The sequence below is a fragment of the Notolabrus celidotus genome, chromosome 2, assembly GCF_009762535.1.
Source record: "Notolabrus celidotus isolate fNotCel1 chromosome 2, fNotCel1.pri, whole genome shotgun sequence".
NCBI lineage: Eukaryota > Metazoa > Chordata > Actinopteri > Labriformes > Labridae > Notolabrus > Notolabrus celidotus.
Genome location: NC_048273.1, coordinates 12,323,172 through 12,340,849, shown reverse-complemented (window position 1 = coordinate 12,340,849; position 17,678 = coordinate 12,323,172). Strand labels below are relative to the sequence as shown.

Below are 17,678 nucleotides of genomic sequence, written 5' to 3'. Positions count from 1 at the left end.
AAGCTCCTCTACAGTCAGTGTATAAGAATACACCAGTGTCATGTATCAATGAGATTAGGAAGAGCCCCCCCATATCTGTCTGACCTCCTTCATGTTCCCACTCCCTCCCGCTCCCTCAGATCCTCTTCCTCCATACACCTGTCTGTCCCCTCCGCCCGTCTCACCACTATGGGGAGCCGAGCATTCTGCCGCTCTGCTCCCCGTCTCTGGAACTCATTGCCACCTCAACTCAGAAACACAGATTCTTTCCCCCATTTCAAATCACAACTCAAAACATATCTGTTCAAAACCGTTTACTCTGTCTGACTCCAACTGCACTGTCATTTTGTTATTGTTTCAATTTTTTCTTACCCCTTGTTAGTTTATATTGTTTTCATTTTTGACTCTGATTTTCTTTCCTTTAATGTAAATTCGTGTATGTATATATTTATATCTGTGCGGTGTCCTTGAGTGCAGAGAAAGGCGCCTTTAAATAAAATGTATTATTATTATTATTATTAGCATGAGGAGGCTCATTCCCTCAGAGATCATTAATGCCATCATAATTATAATAACTGCATCATAAAATGGTTAATATGGGCTTGACACATTAGTTCTCCCTATTTTAACTCAGTCATTTTGTTTCTTAAGCCTGTGTTATGCAACCATTGAATTTTTAAGAGCAGAAAATGTGGAAGGTATTTAAAGTCAAAAGCTTAAAATGTGCACCTGTTAACTTTGTTCTCAAATCTTCACTACTGGGCTACATCTTTTTTTCACCAGGTAGCAGACAAAAGTAATCTTCTGGCACGGTAGAAATCAAAGTGCACACACAGGAAGAATTCATTTATTCTTTAGGCGGCTAAAAGGAAAAGATGTATGAAGCTACCAGGGATTCTTGCTGCTAAATTCTCCATTGTGTTCACAGCTGGTCACTCACTTTGTCTGTCTGTTGTTTGTGATGGTCCCCCGAGGTACAGCTGGGCAGTGAATGTCACACATATATCTATTCAGAGCTTCTGTCTGTAAAAGCTGCTTGTTGCAGATGGAAACAGGATGAATGAGATTGTAGAGTCTGAGAAAAACTATTGAAACTGAAGGCTTGGAAAACCAAAAACAATCAGCTGAAAGATGCTAAAACACGTTGTTAGTTGTGTGAACTCAAGACGGTTATTACAATTCTGTGTTTTTGTCACAGCTATTTGTTTCAATATTCAGTAATAATAAACTTTTGATTATTGCAGCACCAAGTTATTTTTGCAAGTGATTGACACCTGAGGTCCATAGACTGTACAAAAAAAAAAGAAAAAAAGATGAGGCGCTGGTGGTCTAGCCACTAGCCCGCTAGACTCTAGCGGTATAAGCGCCCCCCACATACAGATGCAATATTCCTTGTCCCAGATGTCGCCGGTTCGACTCCCCGCCGTGACCATTAGCTTCATGTCTTCCCCCACTCTCTACTCCACACATTTCCTGTTTCTCCTCAGTTGTACAATCAATAAATGCGTCAACCTGTGGGCGTACCAAGTATGCAAGCAAATGTTTTACATAATAACCAAGTAATAATATTTTAGTGGCAAGTTATTTGATGAAACAGTGAGTTTGTAGTAGATTGAATCTAAACATGTCACTTACAATAAATGGTTCAGCAGTGCAATGTGAACAAACAGCAGTAAAGTGGCATGTAGGCTTGACGTCAGCCTGCTGAATCTATTATACATCACATTAAATTTGACATTTTTATGCACGGTCAAGTCAAAACATTAGCATTTTCCCATTGGCATTGTAAACAGATGCAGAAAATAACAGCAGCACATGTATAAGGTCCTCAAAAATGAGCATTCAAGATCCTAACTTTTCAGTTGATATTTTCTTCTCCGTCAGCCAGTCCTGTTACACTGCCAAAGTCCATGTTGTGGTATGTGGTTTCTTTGTGTATGTATGATTCTATCTCAGCTCCTTTTGTCTTTCAAACATTGTTTTGTCTTAGTCTAGTCAGCAATTAATCACAAATCTTAAGTTTCCAAATAAACTGAGAGTAGTATTAAGAATATTGTCCATGTTAATGCTGACAGAAGCTAACTTTTTGTCACATTCTTGTTGAAGGGTTTGATCAGAATCAAGTATTTTAAACAGCCAGGTGCTTAATTAGAAAGCTGGGTAATAATAGGTTCATATACCAGGGGTTATATCACAAAGTAAGATTGGAGGGTGAGTCAGGAGAGACTAGTCAGAGTTTTTAGCATCACATTGAACCCGTAGCTTTGTTAGGTATTTCTCACATAGGAAATAAACAGGAGGCACTGAGGGGATATTGGGAGGTAAAATAAACGTGTAATCTTCTGTTGTAGTGCTCCCTTCTCTTCAGTACGGCAGCATGTTGGTTGGGTAATTGTTTGGTGGGTTAATTCTCACACTCATTAATGCTTACACACACACGTGCATCATACTTATTGATACAGCACAACACAGTTCATTGAGCAGGTTTATTGCTTGGTTGAGCTGCGGTTCAATAGAAAGGTATCCATCTTTGTAGAGGAGCAGGAAATGTCAATGCCCCTCAGCTGGCTAAAAGAAGTCAGTCATCCAGGGTCTCACACAAAGTAAGACTACAAACACAAAGAGACCTTCAAAACCTTTGTGTGATGAATATTTACATTTGAAAGGCGCCATATAACAGTATGTCAGCACATCAGTTTATATTTACATAATGTCAGCTGTGGTTCAAAGGCAGTTGGGGAATATAACAAGGCTGACCAGATCTGTCTGTGCTGTGGGTTGATAAAGGTGCAGACACACAGCCAGTGTGTTTGTTGGAGTGAGTTTCTTTTTTAGGTGTGCATCACAGAAAGTCTTATTTGGCGTTTGTTTACATGAATTTACATTTTCATCCATGTAGCTGACAAAAAGTCTTCCTGTGTCACATTAATTTTGCCCCTCTGTGCCCTCCATACTTTCCTGTCAGATGTGAAGTCTCTGGTGGCATTTACTGGTTCAAAGGTTTACTGTGTAATGAATCAGGCTACTGTTTTGTCTGTTTGTCTGGCATTTGTTGGACAGAGAAAATGGGCTTCTCCTGTTTATTTAAGACAAACTTCAAATTGATGAAACCATCACATTATGAGGTTTATTTTACTCGCATTCGATGCTCAGCTTGTCTGCTGTATGTGTGTGTTTGCATCATGGATCAACACCATTAATAACACAGTAACATTGTCTTCATGTTTAGGTTCTCCACGTTGAATTTCTTCCTCTATATTCCTCTTTTGTCTCTTGAGGTTTTTTTTTCTTCACCGCTGTCCTTTTCATCTTCTCAATTAACGAAGCTCTTCTTGACAAGGTTATTCACCATTTCCTGAAGCAATTATGTCTAAGAAAGTTGTAAAACAGGACTCTCAGTTCTTCAGAGGTTTCTCTAAAATGTTAAATAGCTCTGAGAAATACAATTTAAAAGTCAGATGAAGTGCTGAATACTACTTCCAACAGTCATTAAAGCTGAAGGCAAATCTATTTCTCTCAATGTGTGTTTTTTAGTTTTGACAAAGTAAACAGACAGCTGACATTTTAACTCTGTCTCCACTGCACTTCAGCTTTGTAGGGTGCACCCATACATAAAAATCAGGAACCACTTCAGAATCACACTCAGGATGAACTTCATAAGACTTGTTAAGATGATATTGTAGCTTTGTTTGTGTCTAAGCGAACAAATTACAACAGTTAATAATATCTCAGACGCTTCTCACTTTGACATTTCTTCTATTTAATGTTATGGGTGAATATTTATGAGTGTTTGGAGAACAGAATAAGACATTTACCAAAGATCTCACTGATACACAATCAAAAAGGTCACCAAACAAAGTCAGACAGCATTCTGTTAAGATTTACAAGCAGAGAAGGAAAGAGAGAAAGAATACAGATGCTTCAACCCGTGGCTCTTTTTCTCACTAAGTCTCAAAAATGTTACATTTATGGAGATGATGAAAAACAATGTAAGAAAATAAAACTGCTGTCAGAGATGATAAAACATTTATAGTTTGGAGTCTTGTACAACAGCATTTCAATTTCAACACAGACACACCTCATTCTACTTAATGAGGTACTGAATTGATCAACTGACAAGCCACTGATCAATTTAAGCTGCTTGGATTTTTGTGTCAAGACTGGCATAAGATCATCAAACAATAATGTGAAAGGCTGGTGGAGGGAAAACTGAGAGTTGGAAAAGTCCCTTGAATAAGTTGGTACTCTAACAGAGAAAAGCCAGCATTATATTTTATCAGGTTATAGGCAACAATTCAGAGCATTTTTTAATTCTGATAGTTTCACTTATAAGGGATATGATTCTCACAAAGACTGATAAGACACATACATCTCATGTGTATTAAAAAGGTAATTGTAAAAGAAAAATCATGTTCCTATTAGATCCATTGACTTATCATCACGCTCGTTTGGAGCATTACTGTTTCGTGGACGTTAAACTGCTTTGTGATGAAGGCCTTATTGGACCACAGAGAGGCAAGAATAACGATTAATGTCTTGAATATGTATGTATGAATATGAATTTATAAAGTCAACATAGATAAAGACAATACGTGTTCTAATGAGCGATCTCGTGTCAGAGTTTATTGATCTTTGCTTGTTGTAAATGCATTAAAAACTAAAGGTTTTATCAGCTTTAAACTCTGGCAGATGTCATCAAGCTTCATGCTGATCTATTGACACCTTAATAACAAGCAGTAGTGGACTGTAACAAAGTAAAATTACTTCAGTATCTGTATTTTACTTGAGTATTATTTTTTGGGTGAATTTATTACTTTTACTCCACTACATTTGAGAGACAAATATCATACTTTTGACCCCCCTACATTTATATCAGTGCTTTAGTTCCTCACTACTTTTGCTTTGAATTCAGCGGATGAATTTTCTTTTCTGAGATCAGATCCCAAAGGCCGTAACTGTTCGTTTACTTGTGTTTGGTTCATCTAAATGGTGTAGCCATATCTCAGTTGAGCGTGGAGCAAACGCAGAGCGTTGTTATTCAGATCAGTCCGTTCTATACTATCACAATTCCCTCAGAGTCCACTTTATCTTTTTTTCTTTGAGTCCTCACAAGATTTAAAAATATCTGTGGAAGGAGTTATACAAATACTAAGCTGCACAAAGCTGCTGTCTGAGCCATTTGTACCACTTGATGTAGCTTATTTTAGGAAAGTCTGATCCAAACACCGATGCCACTCTAAGTGTACACTACACTGAGACATTTTTTCAGCACTTCACAATGTTTTGGGAAAGCTACTTCATTTTGCTATTGTTTGTGGACACAACACATATGTTTTCCTCAGTTTTTCCAATAAACAGGCTGAACTGACTGGCATCTTCTGCTAGAACCCCACTTGAAAAACCCAAACTATCCCTTTAATCCATGCCTGTGCTCTGCTGAAAAATATATTCTTCTCTTCAAGCTTTTATTACCCTATTATTGCACTCCCTTTCTGTCTCTCTCTGTTGGACTCCTCCCTGGATAAACCCTTAAGAATTCATAGCCATGAAATTGCTTATTTCAGTTAAAGTCTCATTTATAAAACGGTGAAGAAGCTCTTTAGGTTTTGTTTTGCCTTTCACCGTGGCTGCAGGGTGAGAAGTAAAGGCATAAATCTGACTGTTGTAAAGAAGTAAAACCACTCAAGAGGTGGCAAAGTCATAGAGAGGACAGAGGGACAACAGTACTCGGAGGAAAAGAGGGGCAGGATGTGGAGTTAATCTTGGGCTGGACATATCTCTGGTCAAGTACACAGGTAATAGAAATTTAATCAGATTTATTGAAAGGAGAAATAATCCCAGAAGATAAATGGTGAGCTGCTGACCCAAGGCCCTCTCCATGGTTTCTATTTCTCGCCTATCTCTCTATGTCTTTCTTTTATTATCTATTCTTTTCAATAATTCATACTCAAGACTGGACACATGCCGGCCGTGAGCCTCCACATATTCTGTCAACTGACACCACCCCTGGTCTGTCTGGCTGCTCTCCCACTGTCCTCTGCCATCCTCCTTTATCTCCATTTCCTCCATGCTCTGTCCTCAAACTGGCCTGGTATCCTCAATGCTACATACAACCACATTCATTCACATTTAAACATTAATTTCCTTCTTTTATCTCCTCTGCTACCATGCATACTTTAACATCCAATCCTGTCTGCTGTTAGATTAATGTTAATGATGTTAGCTCAAAGAAGAGCTGAAAGTATAGCTTGTGTTTTTTTCTTCACCACACTGCACCTGTTTATCCCTCCATCCAGTTCTGTGCCAGAAGATAAGTGGAGCTCTGCTCTCCTCCACTCTCTGGGGACCTTCCTAGTGCCCTGATTTCGGTCCTGATTTTGTTTAACTGGGGAGGGAGCCAGAGAGTTATGGACACACACATAACAAATTTGCAATTATAGTGTCTCACTCATAAACACACACACACACACACACACACACACACACACACACACACACACACACACACACACACACACACACACACAAACACACACACACACACACACACACACTCACGCTCACACTCACATGCACACTGACTGCCACCTGCTAAAGTTGGATGGCTCTCTCATTAAGCCAGTTTGGCAGAGTGGACGTTGAGTGGAGTTTGAGTGGAAGGCTTACTGTGCTCTGGCTCTCATCGCTCTGTTGGAGTAGAGGTGAGGAAGGTAGACACTGAGAGACACTCAGGAACTGAGGGTTGTCACACACACACATGTGCTTTAGATAGGTTTCTTAAAATCAATGCCAAATAATGAAGGTTTGGCATCTGATTTATCTGAGTTTGAGTTGTGTGTACATGTATTACAAGTCAATCATGGCCTGTAATCTTGATGCCTCGTGTCTTACTGTCTCAATATTGTTACTGGTTTGTTTTTGTTGTTGTCCCCATAATACTGTTAAGCATAAGGTAATCCTTCCTGGCGTAAAACCTTCCTTTTTCTTTTTCATTAGTCTTCTTGTGTTGACAGAGCTCCATCATATCAAGTTTTAGAGGCCAGTCAGTTCATTGGCTTTAGGTCTCAGACGGCCTATTTAATTGGCTTGCAGACACAAGTTTCAGACCAACCTTTGCATACATTCATCAGATTTCCATAACTGTAACACAATGAAGGTCACTCTTCACCAGCTGCTTATTGCCCAGAGTCCCTCTAACTTGGTTCCTATGACAGATAATGTCTGCCTGCATACTGTGGCCCCTGTAATAGCTGGTGTTCAGAGCCCTACTTTATTGACCCCAAGTGCTCCAAATCGTCCTTAATCCTCCCGTCAGTGCTGCAGTGTTTAATGAGGACAGATGCTGGATCATATTAGGCCCAGGAGCTGTTCTTTTTTGTCTTCATTTTTAACAGCTGTTCTTGCAAACTGCTCATCTGTCATTTCACAATGTAAAAGGCGGGGGATTTACAGGAGTCTCTTTACATCATACATCATAGTCCAATTAAGCAGAGTTCCTCTGAGGCTCATTCAAGAATCTGAGTTGGTTTATGTCGTAGCATTTAAAGTGGATCTATTTGGGACCCCAAAGATGGATAATCTGAACCATGCTTGCAAAACAGTGTAACTTTCTGTGGCGTTAAACGCTTTCAACTCTTCTCTTGCTGTCTGCCTTCATGTTGTTCATTCCCCCCTCCCCATGATTAGTCAGTCGACAGAACGACTCATAAATATGAATATGCAGTGATATTCATGATTTCATATCATTCCAGCTCTTCTGGCTGGATTTCTACTTCCTGACTTTAATATCAGCCAACAAAAAAGCAGGGAACCAAGAATAAAACTGTCACACTGGTTCATCCCAACACACTCCTCCGTCCAAAATACTGTCTGCCTGCAGAGCCACTGTTATCCAACCCTGAAACCTGCCAACGTTCCTTTCTCACAGCATCATACCCACGCTGTCTTCCTACCCCCTTAAACCTTGTGTTTAAGACTTCCCCTTGTCTATTTTCTGCATCTCTGTCCTTACATCTTCCTTCACATAGACTCTCTCTCACCCTTCATACTCCCCCTCCCCTCTCATGACCTCTCTCCAAAGCCCCAGGGACTCTCTCGGTGTTGGATACTAACTGCATCTGTAATGATTTCACCCTCAGGCCCAGATCAGTTAGAAAAATGCAGTTAACATTTTTCACCAGAATAAGAACTCTAACCCCTCTACTGCCTCTTAATATGTGAGTGTGTGTGTGTATGTATCCCATATGCACGTGTGTGTATTTTTCACTACATTTAAGATGCTGTTTGGTTTTAACATTTTTTATCATTTCGGTAGAGAGAAATTGGATTTGCATCCTATTTTTGGTTGATTCCAGCAAGACATCCGGTGCATCAGAGTAGCCAGTATTTTTTTTATTTTTGTCTAGTCTTTGCATCCTTCTCTTTCTACCTTCAGTTTTAGTCCCTACCCTCCCCCTGGCTCCTGCAGCCCAGCTTTGACAGCAGAACTGCCACACATCCTGCAAAAACATAGCAATTAGCATCATGTGCTTCAGTGCATCCCAAACCACTCACTGATGAAGTTCAATCAATCGTCCTTAATTATAACTTTCTCAGAAACACCTCTAATCTCTGCAAAAGTTTGATCTCTGAGGAGTTTGTTCAGTGACAAGCTGTGGCAGGTACTTTAAAAATACATTTTGAAAGTGTTGTTCATGTGTTAGTATGCGCCCCCTTTCTCACCCTCTCCTCCTTTCTCTCCCTCCAGACGTTGACGACTGCCAGTCTAATCCGTGCCAGAATGGAGGAACCTGCATCGATGAGATCAACTCCTTTGTCTGTCTTTGTTTGCCCAGCTATGGAGGAGCTACCTGTGAGAAAGGTAACAGAGAAGCAGGGGGATGTGAAAGTGGAGAGGGTGAATAAAGATAGGGGGATTATGAGGAGCTAGAAAAGGAGAGGGAGGTAAGTCAAGAAGAACGAGAAGTGGTGGATATTTAAATGATGAGACATGGAAGAATAAGGGTGCGGGTGAGCATGAAGACAAAGAGGTGGAGGAGGAGGGGGAGGAGGCTGAGGGAGAGGGAACATACATTTATTTATGTATTAGGTTGATACAGAACACCTGAGTCCAGCTGGTTTTGTGAAGAAGGATGTGTACATGTGGCATGTTATTTTAAAACATGGCTAACATGTCGGTAAAAAAACAGGTGAACATTATGAGCTGACTGTTTCTGCTTATTTAGTCAGAAAGAAACACAGTTATTTAAAAAAATAAGAGTGGCTTGATTTCAAAACAATGTCTTCATAAGTTTTTTTATCTTAATGCAGCCAAAATGGGTTTTCTAAAGAGTTTGGAAAAGAGTTATTCAGAAAGACATTCAATAGAAAATTAGCAAAAGTTTAAAATTAGCTGACTATTAGGTGAAAGAATTGATTGTTTTTTCTCATACCGTATTTTCATTCAAATCATTGAATATTTTTATTTGAATTTCAGCTCTTTTTTATTTTTATTTGTATTAAAAACAATGAAAACAGAAGAATATTGACCTTAATGTATGACTGAGATACATACAACAGGAATGAAATAAATATGGAGTTTCCATGTAAGCGAGAAATTGAGTTCCTGAATTATGCAAACTACGTCTCTCAAAACACAATATTTAAAAAGCCTTATTAATAATTAAAGAAGGAAAACAGGCAAATAGTTGTTGGGTGAGATTTTAGCAAAGGTAAAAACTTTTTACGCACAACTGGGAGAACAGCACATGAGGAAGAATTTGTATTAACCTGGACTGCTCTGAATTACATAAAATTTGACCCAGTTTCATCTGACTAGTTCAACCTTTTGTCTCAACAGTCAAAAGAGCTGTGACTTTGAATATCTGTATCTTCATGTGTCTGGCCTCCAGTGTCTGGCTCTGTGTTTTACTCCTCTGTTCTGGTCTGATCTTGGACTCTGAGGGTATTTTCAGACCTAGATGGTTTGGAAATGTTCTGAAACAGGGGGCAACGTTTCCCCACTTTGGCTGGGATTGCTTGGACAAAGGAGAACACAGCAATCGCAATCTGATGCAGAACAAAGCAAGCAATCAAACCCTGGAGTCATTACTTTACAGTGAGAACGCAGTGAACTCAGCAACTGGAATAATCTGTTCTCTTTGCTTTTTTGATGTAATGACACATCAGTTGCTGACTAAAACTCTCCGGTTTCTGCTCAAATGAAGCAGCTGAAAATTGCCTGGTCTGTCTGTACATCTCTGCACTAAAATCCATTTCAAACCTCTTAAACCAAGGCAGGAGGTGTGGACTTTACAAGGTTGGTAGATAAAAGTGTAAAATTATAAAAGGAAAAATATCTCTCTCTAAAGCCAAAATGTATATTACCTTGGCACCTTTTGGTTTGCCGCGTGTCATAGAGTCAGCTCAAGAGATGAGATCATCAGTGCTCAGTGGGAAAGCCTTAGTTATGAAGTTAAATTGAGGATTAGAAAGACAAGGATATAACCTAGGCAGAGAAGGTGTAATAAATGTGCTATGAAGTTGCATTATGGGAAATGGAACTCTGGAACTAAACCCAAGTCAGATTAGTTTGGCTTCCTCTTCTTTTCCTCGATCATCTGTTTATTTTGGTCCCAAAGTTATCTTTATGTGAATATGCCCCTTAACTTCTGGCTGCCCTTTTGAAATTGTAAATGCCGGTTGTATTTTCTGTTGACATTAATATTCAAGCTCCTTCTGTGGAACGGATTATAGATGAAAAACATATTTGAAAGCTTAAGCGACAATACAGTGTGGTTTAGTGAATGGACTTTTACACCACATGTCACATTCACCCACTTACACCACTTTTAGTGTTCATCAGTTATTCCATTCACACTGGCTGATTTCTCTGGGAGCAATTCTGGGTTCAGTATCATGCCCAAGGATACTTTGGCATGTGACTGGGGTCCAACTGCCAACCTTCTGATTGAGAGATGACTGACTCTACCACTGAGCCACAGACACCCAAATGGCATTAGTGATCCTTTTATCGAGTCAGGAGAAAATCTTGATCAATCAAGTTTTACAGGCTCTGATGTAACCAGTGGTCAGCTTTCATTTACACCCTACACTCTACCCTTTTTTTTATATTCCCTCTTCCCTCTTTCCCAAACATGCAGAAACACATTCTCAGAAGATTCATCTTCTTTCATTGAAAAGCATTGCAGCCATGCAAATCTATCCTCTATTGCTGCATTGCTGCCGTCGTGGATGATTGGGAGCAGCAGGTCTGACTGTGTCAATCATAGTGTGAACTTTCCATGTCGCATTAATCTTTAGCTTTGCCATGATTGTGGCTTCATCTGTGAAAAGTACAATTCACAACTGGAATCGTTCTGCCATTTCACTGTAATCTCAGTTTGATATCCAGAGGGGGATCTAAACTAAGACAGGAGCGCAGGAAATGAACTCATTTGTTCCACTGAGACTTCCATCCATTCAAATGTCATCCATTTGGTCTCTCTCTCTCTCTCTCTCTCTCTCTCTCTCTCTCTCTCTCTCTCTCTCTCTCTCTCTCTCTCTCTCTCTCTAGCACAGTCCAGCTCTGTCTGTCTCGTTTATTGTGTGTTTCTGAGCGTGTGTTCAGGTACATGCGTTATGAGCTAGCAGTCTCAAATGTTATTCTAGTCTCCCTCTGTTTCCATGGTGATCCCTTCAATGAAAGTGATGGTTAGTTTACAGGGACGAAGTCTTCAAGTTAACATGGAGGGAGCATGAAACAGCTTATTAGTCTTTCTTAATGTTGGAGTTTTAACGTACAACCCCAATTCCCAAAAAACTGGGACACCGTGTAGAATGTTGATAAAACAAATGTTGATGGTTTGCAAAATTTTGCCTATATAGTTTGTATTTTGTCATGAAAAATGTGTTCTTTTTTTAAATTTGATACCAACAACATGTTTCATAAAAGTTGGGAGATAGACTTGAAACCAATGAAAAAAATGTGTTACACTTGGAGGAACATCTCCCAACTCACTAGGTTGATTTGCATCAACAGTAAGAAACATGATTGGTTAACTAAAACTCATTCCAGAGAGGCGGAATCTGTCCGCAGTGAAGCTGGGAGGAGGTTTACCACTATTTGAGTGACTGTGCAAGTTCAACAGAATATTGTTCCTCAACATAGAATTTGGGGATTTCATCATCTACAGTGCGTTTGATAATTATAAGATCCTGGGAATTTGGAAAAATCTATGTAAGAAAGGGACAAGGCCCAAAGCCAATACTGGATAGCTGGAATCTTCTGACCTTTAGGCAGCACTACATTTAGACATGACTGTAGTGGAAATCACCGTATGGACTCACAATCAAGACCGGGATAATGGTCTGTGAACATAAACACATAGTGGATGCATTTTGTTGCTTCATCCAGAAATGGAGGTTAAGACTATACTGTGCAAAGAAACCATATATAAACATGACACTACGACTACTCTGGGCCTCAACCTGTTTAGGGTGGACGTAAGTGAAGTGGAAAATTGTCCTGAATCTAAGACCACCTGCCTTGTTGTCATTGCAAAGTTCAAAAACCAGCATCCCTGATGGTATGAGGATGAATGAGTGCCCATGGTATGGATAGCTCACACATCTGGGAAAGCACCATCAATGCTGAACAACATTATACAAGTTTTGGAGCAACATACTGCCATCTAGGCAATGATTTTTCCAGGGAGACATGCCAAACCACATTCTGCACATACTACAACAAGCTGACTCCATTTCAAAAGAGTCTAAGTGTTAAACTGGCCTGCAGTCCTTGTTTGAAACATGTTCATGGCATCAAATTTAGAATGAGTATATATGTTTCATAAAACAATACAACATTTTAACATTTGATATGTTGCCTTTACTCTATTTCAGCCTGAAGGGTTTCAATGATTTTTACACCATAACATTTAGATTTTTGAGATTTCAAGTACCACAGTTGTTGCAAAACAACTGAATCATTTCCAGTTCATTTGAGGCTTGTTTATAAGTAAAGGGTAGATATTTAGTGAACAAAAACAAAGTTGTTTAGAGTAACAGAGACATCAATAGTTGTTTCTCTGAGACTGATTGTGCTGTTTTAGCCCGCTGTCTAATCAGTCGAGGCAGAAACTAAATCTTTCTCAGCCTGACTGAAGGGAAGAGTTACAGAGAAAGGATTAGCTGCTTTCTTCTAATCAGCTTTTTTCCTACAGTCTGTATTTAAATCCTTCATTTACTCGTTCCCTAAACTTTATAGGGATAAAAAATACATGAGTGCAAGAGTGGATTTGTAACTTTGCTCTTCCACCGCTGGAGACACCTCAGCTTATTTTCTCTCTCTTACTTGCTGCTGTCACTCCTGCTCTTCTCATCCATTTTTATGTCTCTCATCTCTGTGCTCTGTAGGAGGTTTCATCACACTTTTAGTGGGTTTTTGTGTGTATCTTAAAATGTGCAAAGGCTGCCGGTGCTGTTTTGTCATATGTTTCAGGATGTTTGTGTGATACTGGAACATTCCATGAAGTTGTAAAGCTAACAGACTTTGATAGCCACATAGAGGCATACTGTATGTTTTTCCATTTGACATCCCACATTACAGAGTCAGCCTCACAGCCACCCCTTACACTGGCCTTACCTTAATTGAATTTGCCTAACCTTGATTATCATTACCTTATAAAAAACCTTAAATCAGATCATGTGTCAAGCCTTGGTTAAAGAAAGGCCATTCAGTAATACATTGCAATATATTTTTTTCCCAATTCAATATCGATTCAGACATCCCTACAATCAAATGTTCCCCTTGTTAGGAAGACCCACTCCTTTGGGGGCACTGTGGGTGCTGGAGTTCTGTGATTGATGTACAGAGATCCCTCTTGATTAAGCAAAGCTGCAGGAGCAGGTAGTAACGAAAAGTCAGCACTAACAACATCAGAAGCTGATGCATGGACGCATTTTGGATTTAGATGTAAAACAGGAACAGAAGAAGTCAATGAAAGTCATGTCGCGTGTAAGCTCTGTGAGGCAGTGTTCAAATACTGCAACAATGCACAAGTTTCACATCCTTTGGCTAAAGCTAAACTTGATCGCAAACAGAAGCAGTTTTTGGGACTTGTTTGTCTGCAGACTGCAGTCAAGCGCTGTGCGCTCAGAAAATAACCGAGTCTATCCTGATCCTCATCAGTAAGGATAAACCATTGCAAATAATCCAAACATTATTATTTAACAAATATTAGAATTATCTTGGTATTTCTGTTATCATTGTATATTACTGGATCAATATCAAAGCATTTTGAAGTTCTTGACAATTCCTTGCCCTAGACAAGCCCTGTGAGGACTCAGGCCAAAACGTTGCTTTCCCTGAGTACATCCCTTTTAAAGGTGCGCTCTCAAATTTGAACAAATAAAATATAAGTGCTTTTCCTATTCTCTGTTTCTTTTCTTTCTTCACTCCTTGGTTTCTATCTACATTTTAGCCATTAAGTAACTTTTTTATTTTTTCATCTGGTAGCAACATAAATATCTTCAAAGAAACAGATAACTGTAAATGGGTGCAATAACTTGTGGTTGCAAAACAACCAGCTTGCTAACAAAAATCAAATCCACAGGAAATTAAACCCTTCTCTTGCTCTTGTTCTCAGTCTCTGATTCCTAGCAGAACAAATAATCTACAAATTGCTCACACAGAATGGATTGTCTTGCTAATTAATCCTGAGGTGTCTGGTTATTTGGTTATCGCTGAGAAATGTCCGAACACACACAGATAATATTTCATCAAGTTTCTCTTTCACCCCTTTCACCCTTTTAGTGTTTATTCTTTTCATGTGATTTTTGGCTGTGGGAAACCAGTGTTGTATCCTCTTGTTGTTGCATCAAGTCGGACTGCAAAGGCTGGTTTTGGTATTCAGTGGCTGACACAAAAAATAATGTGTTAATGAGTCTTCAAAGGGAGTTTGTTCGTCACGTTAAAAACCTTGAAAATAAGCACTGACACCATTACCAAAACAGTCTGTTAAATTCCTGTTAGAGATGGCTCAACCATTTAAACATGCATGAGATACAGCTGGAATACATACTTTGAAAAGGACATAATACACCTGCATGCACAGACACACAGCATGTGACTTTGGGTTGACAGGAAAACAAAAGCTAGACCTCATAACAGAAACCTAGAACAAAGTTGAGCACAACTTTCACCAAAAGAGGACGGCAGATGGATCTGGGGCATATAGATATGGAGACTTTGAGAACCTTGATGCTGAATGCAACAGCAGAGCCCTAAATTGGAAGCTGGCAGCTGACGACGTATTGAAGCCGACACACGTAGACTAATGAGACAGAGAGCAGACTGAGCTGTCTAACAACAGAACCAGATACAGTCACAGTGTCAATTTGTCACTGTGCATCTTTCATCACCACCTCACCAAACCTCAGATAAGGTTTTTAAAATCATACACGTCAGTCACTTTGCCCTTATCCCGCCATAGCATCTGGGCCGAAAGTGCCATTCTTAAAACACCATTACTAACTTGAATATGCCAAGTTTATCTCTTCTTTGCACACAGCATGCTGCGCTGTTTGGCTAAGCCAGTCTAGTTTTCAGTTTGATATTGGCAGCTAGTTCTCTATTTGTTGTTTTCTCCTATTTTTGTTTATGGAGTGGGAGGTATTATGACTCAGCATCTGGTTTCAGAGTTCACAGAAAGGCTGAGAGGGAAGATGTTTGGGTTCACCAGCTTTGCTCTCACACTTCTCTGCTCTGTCTCGCTGCTGTGGAAACTGGTGACTTAGCAGAAAGCTCTGCTGAAAATGGATATTTGTGCATCCTCAGGGTCTTTAGAGGCTATTAATGCTAATGAAGGTTCATGCATTCCAATAAGTTATTGAGAGGGACACCAAGACTAAGTAGAGAGATAGCTAACGTTTCTAAGTTTGCCTTCACAACATTAGTCTTCTGAAGAGATAAACTCAGATATTCAGGTGAACAAACACACACGACACAAACATAGAAGCACATTCCCATCTTAAAAGTACCTGAAGGTTTTAAATAGTCCAATCCATGCTACAGCATAAACATGAAGATAACTTATATTGTACTTATAGCAAGGTATAGCAAACAAGCAACATGTAACCACCTGTGGGTGACAGTGGGGTTTGTGAACATTGCCTGTATATAGAATGGACAACATCACTTTATTTCTGCCAATTGTGAGCCTCCATGTGCACTGACATATTGCCGGGAGAGCTCTTAATCTTTTGGCGTTCACTTTTAATATATAGGGGGTTATAGGGTTATCTGCAGGGGGGAGAGATGTGTGGAAGGTGTTTGTGGGAGCACTGCCAGGGTTAATTAGCACAGGTGAAAACTGTTTACTGATTGTTCTCCTCTACCCTGAAGTAGCATGCTTGACCTGGCAGAGAGCCAGAGGGAGCCGTATAGGAGCCAGACCGGGCTCCTGCAGTGTGTATTTGAGTTAAAAAGCTTATGGAACAATAGAAGTAGATTTGTGTTGAACGTAATGTGTAAAGAAAATAAAGAAAAAGTAACTGCTAATTTGGGGGTTGTGGAATGAAACGTTTGGGAGCCCTGGCTATATATGGCCTCCCTGCAGTATCCACTCACCAACATAGAGAAGAAAAGCGAAAAGTATTTAGAGATATGTTTTGAAAGAGGACAGAGAAGGCAGAGCCAGCGCAAAAGCATGTTTGAAGTAAAGCAAAATAGATCCCTTCACGGTGAACCTGATCTGAGATCTTGTCTCATCCAGTTGCGATTCTATTTGGCATAATGACCCTCTCACGTATACATTACTTAAAAAAAGCTATCCCAAGGTTTTAAATGTATTTATTGTTTTCCATTCTGCATTTTTTTTCTCTCTGCTCTTTGTGTCCATCACACAAGACAGTACAAAGACATCATCATCAACCTAATTCAAACTTTGTCATTCATCTGGATAACTTGTAAACAGCTGAACGAAATTGCGTTTCTCACTTGGCAGGTGCAAAGCAGTGCAAGTGCAATAGAACAAAAAAAAAACAAGGTTTAAAACAACAGACATTAGCACTGCAAGCTGGAGCCTGAGAGGCCGCTGCGTCCATGCGCACTGCCATCTTTTTCCATCAAAGTGTAACAAAGTGTAAGGGTATGCTCTGCCTGCCTGCCTGCCTGCCTGCCTGCCTGCCTGCCTGCCTGTCTGTCTGTCTGTCTGTCTGTCTGTCTGTCTGTCTGTCTGTCTGCCTGCCTGCCTGCCTGCCTGCCTGCCTGCCTGCCTGCCTGCCTGTCTGCCTGTCTGTCTGTCTGTCTGTCTGTCTGTCTGTCTGTCTGTCTGTCTGTCTGTCTGTCTGTCTGTCTGTCTGTCTGTCTGTCTGTCTGTCTGTCTGTCTGTCTGTCTGTCCGTCCGTCCGTCCGTCCGTCCGTCCATCCGTCTGTCTGTAAGTAAGGGATTATATATACTTAGTCTGTGATTACACCAGAGTACTTACAGAGTGATAGAGACAAGACCATTCTGCTTATTCTCCATATTCATTAAGTATACAAACAAGTTGACACTGAGAATAATCTTTAGATGATTTTATTGATTTAAAAATGATTTATTAATTAAGTTAAAAAAAATAAAGTCTCCTTATTCTATAATAGAAATGATATAACAAGAAGCCACTCCACTTGTTTTGCTCTGATTGTGAATGGATTGTGTTATATCAGCCTAACCACT

At 39.8% G+C, this 17,678-nt stretch overlaps 1 protein-coding gene across 1 annotated transcript in view; it reads left to right on the top strand.

The window, feature by feature from the left end:
- LOC117807474 (neurocan core protein-like) overlaps positions 1-17,678 on the top strand; it is a 90,449-nt gene that overhangs the window by 52,363 nt on the left and 20,408 nt on the right. Inside the window, exon 11 of the mRNA XM_034676790.1 lies at positions 8,726-8,839. Coding sequence (XP_034532681.1) covers positions 8,726-8,839 — 114 coding nt within the window. The remainder of the gene's footprint in view (positions 1-8,725; positions 8,840-17,678) is intronic.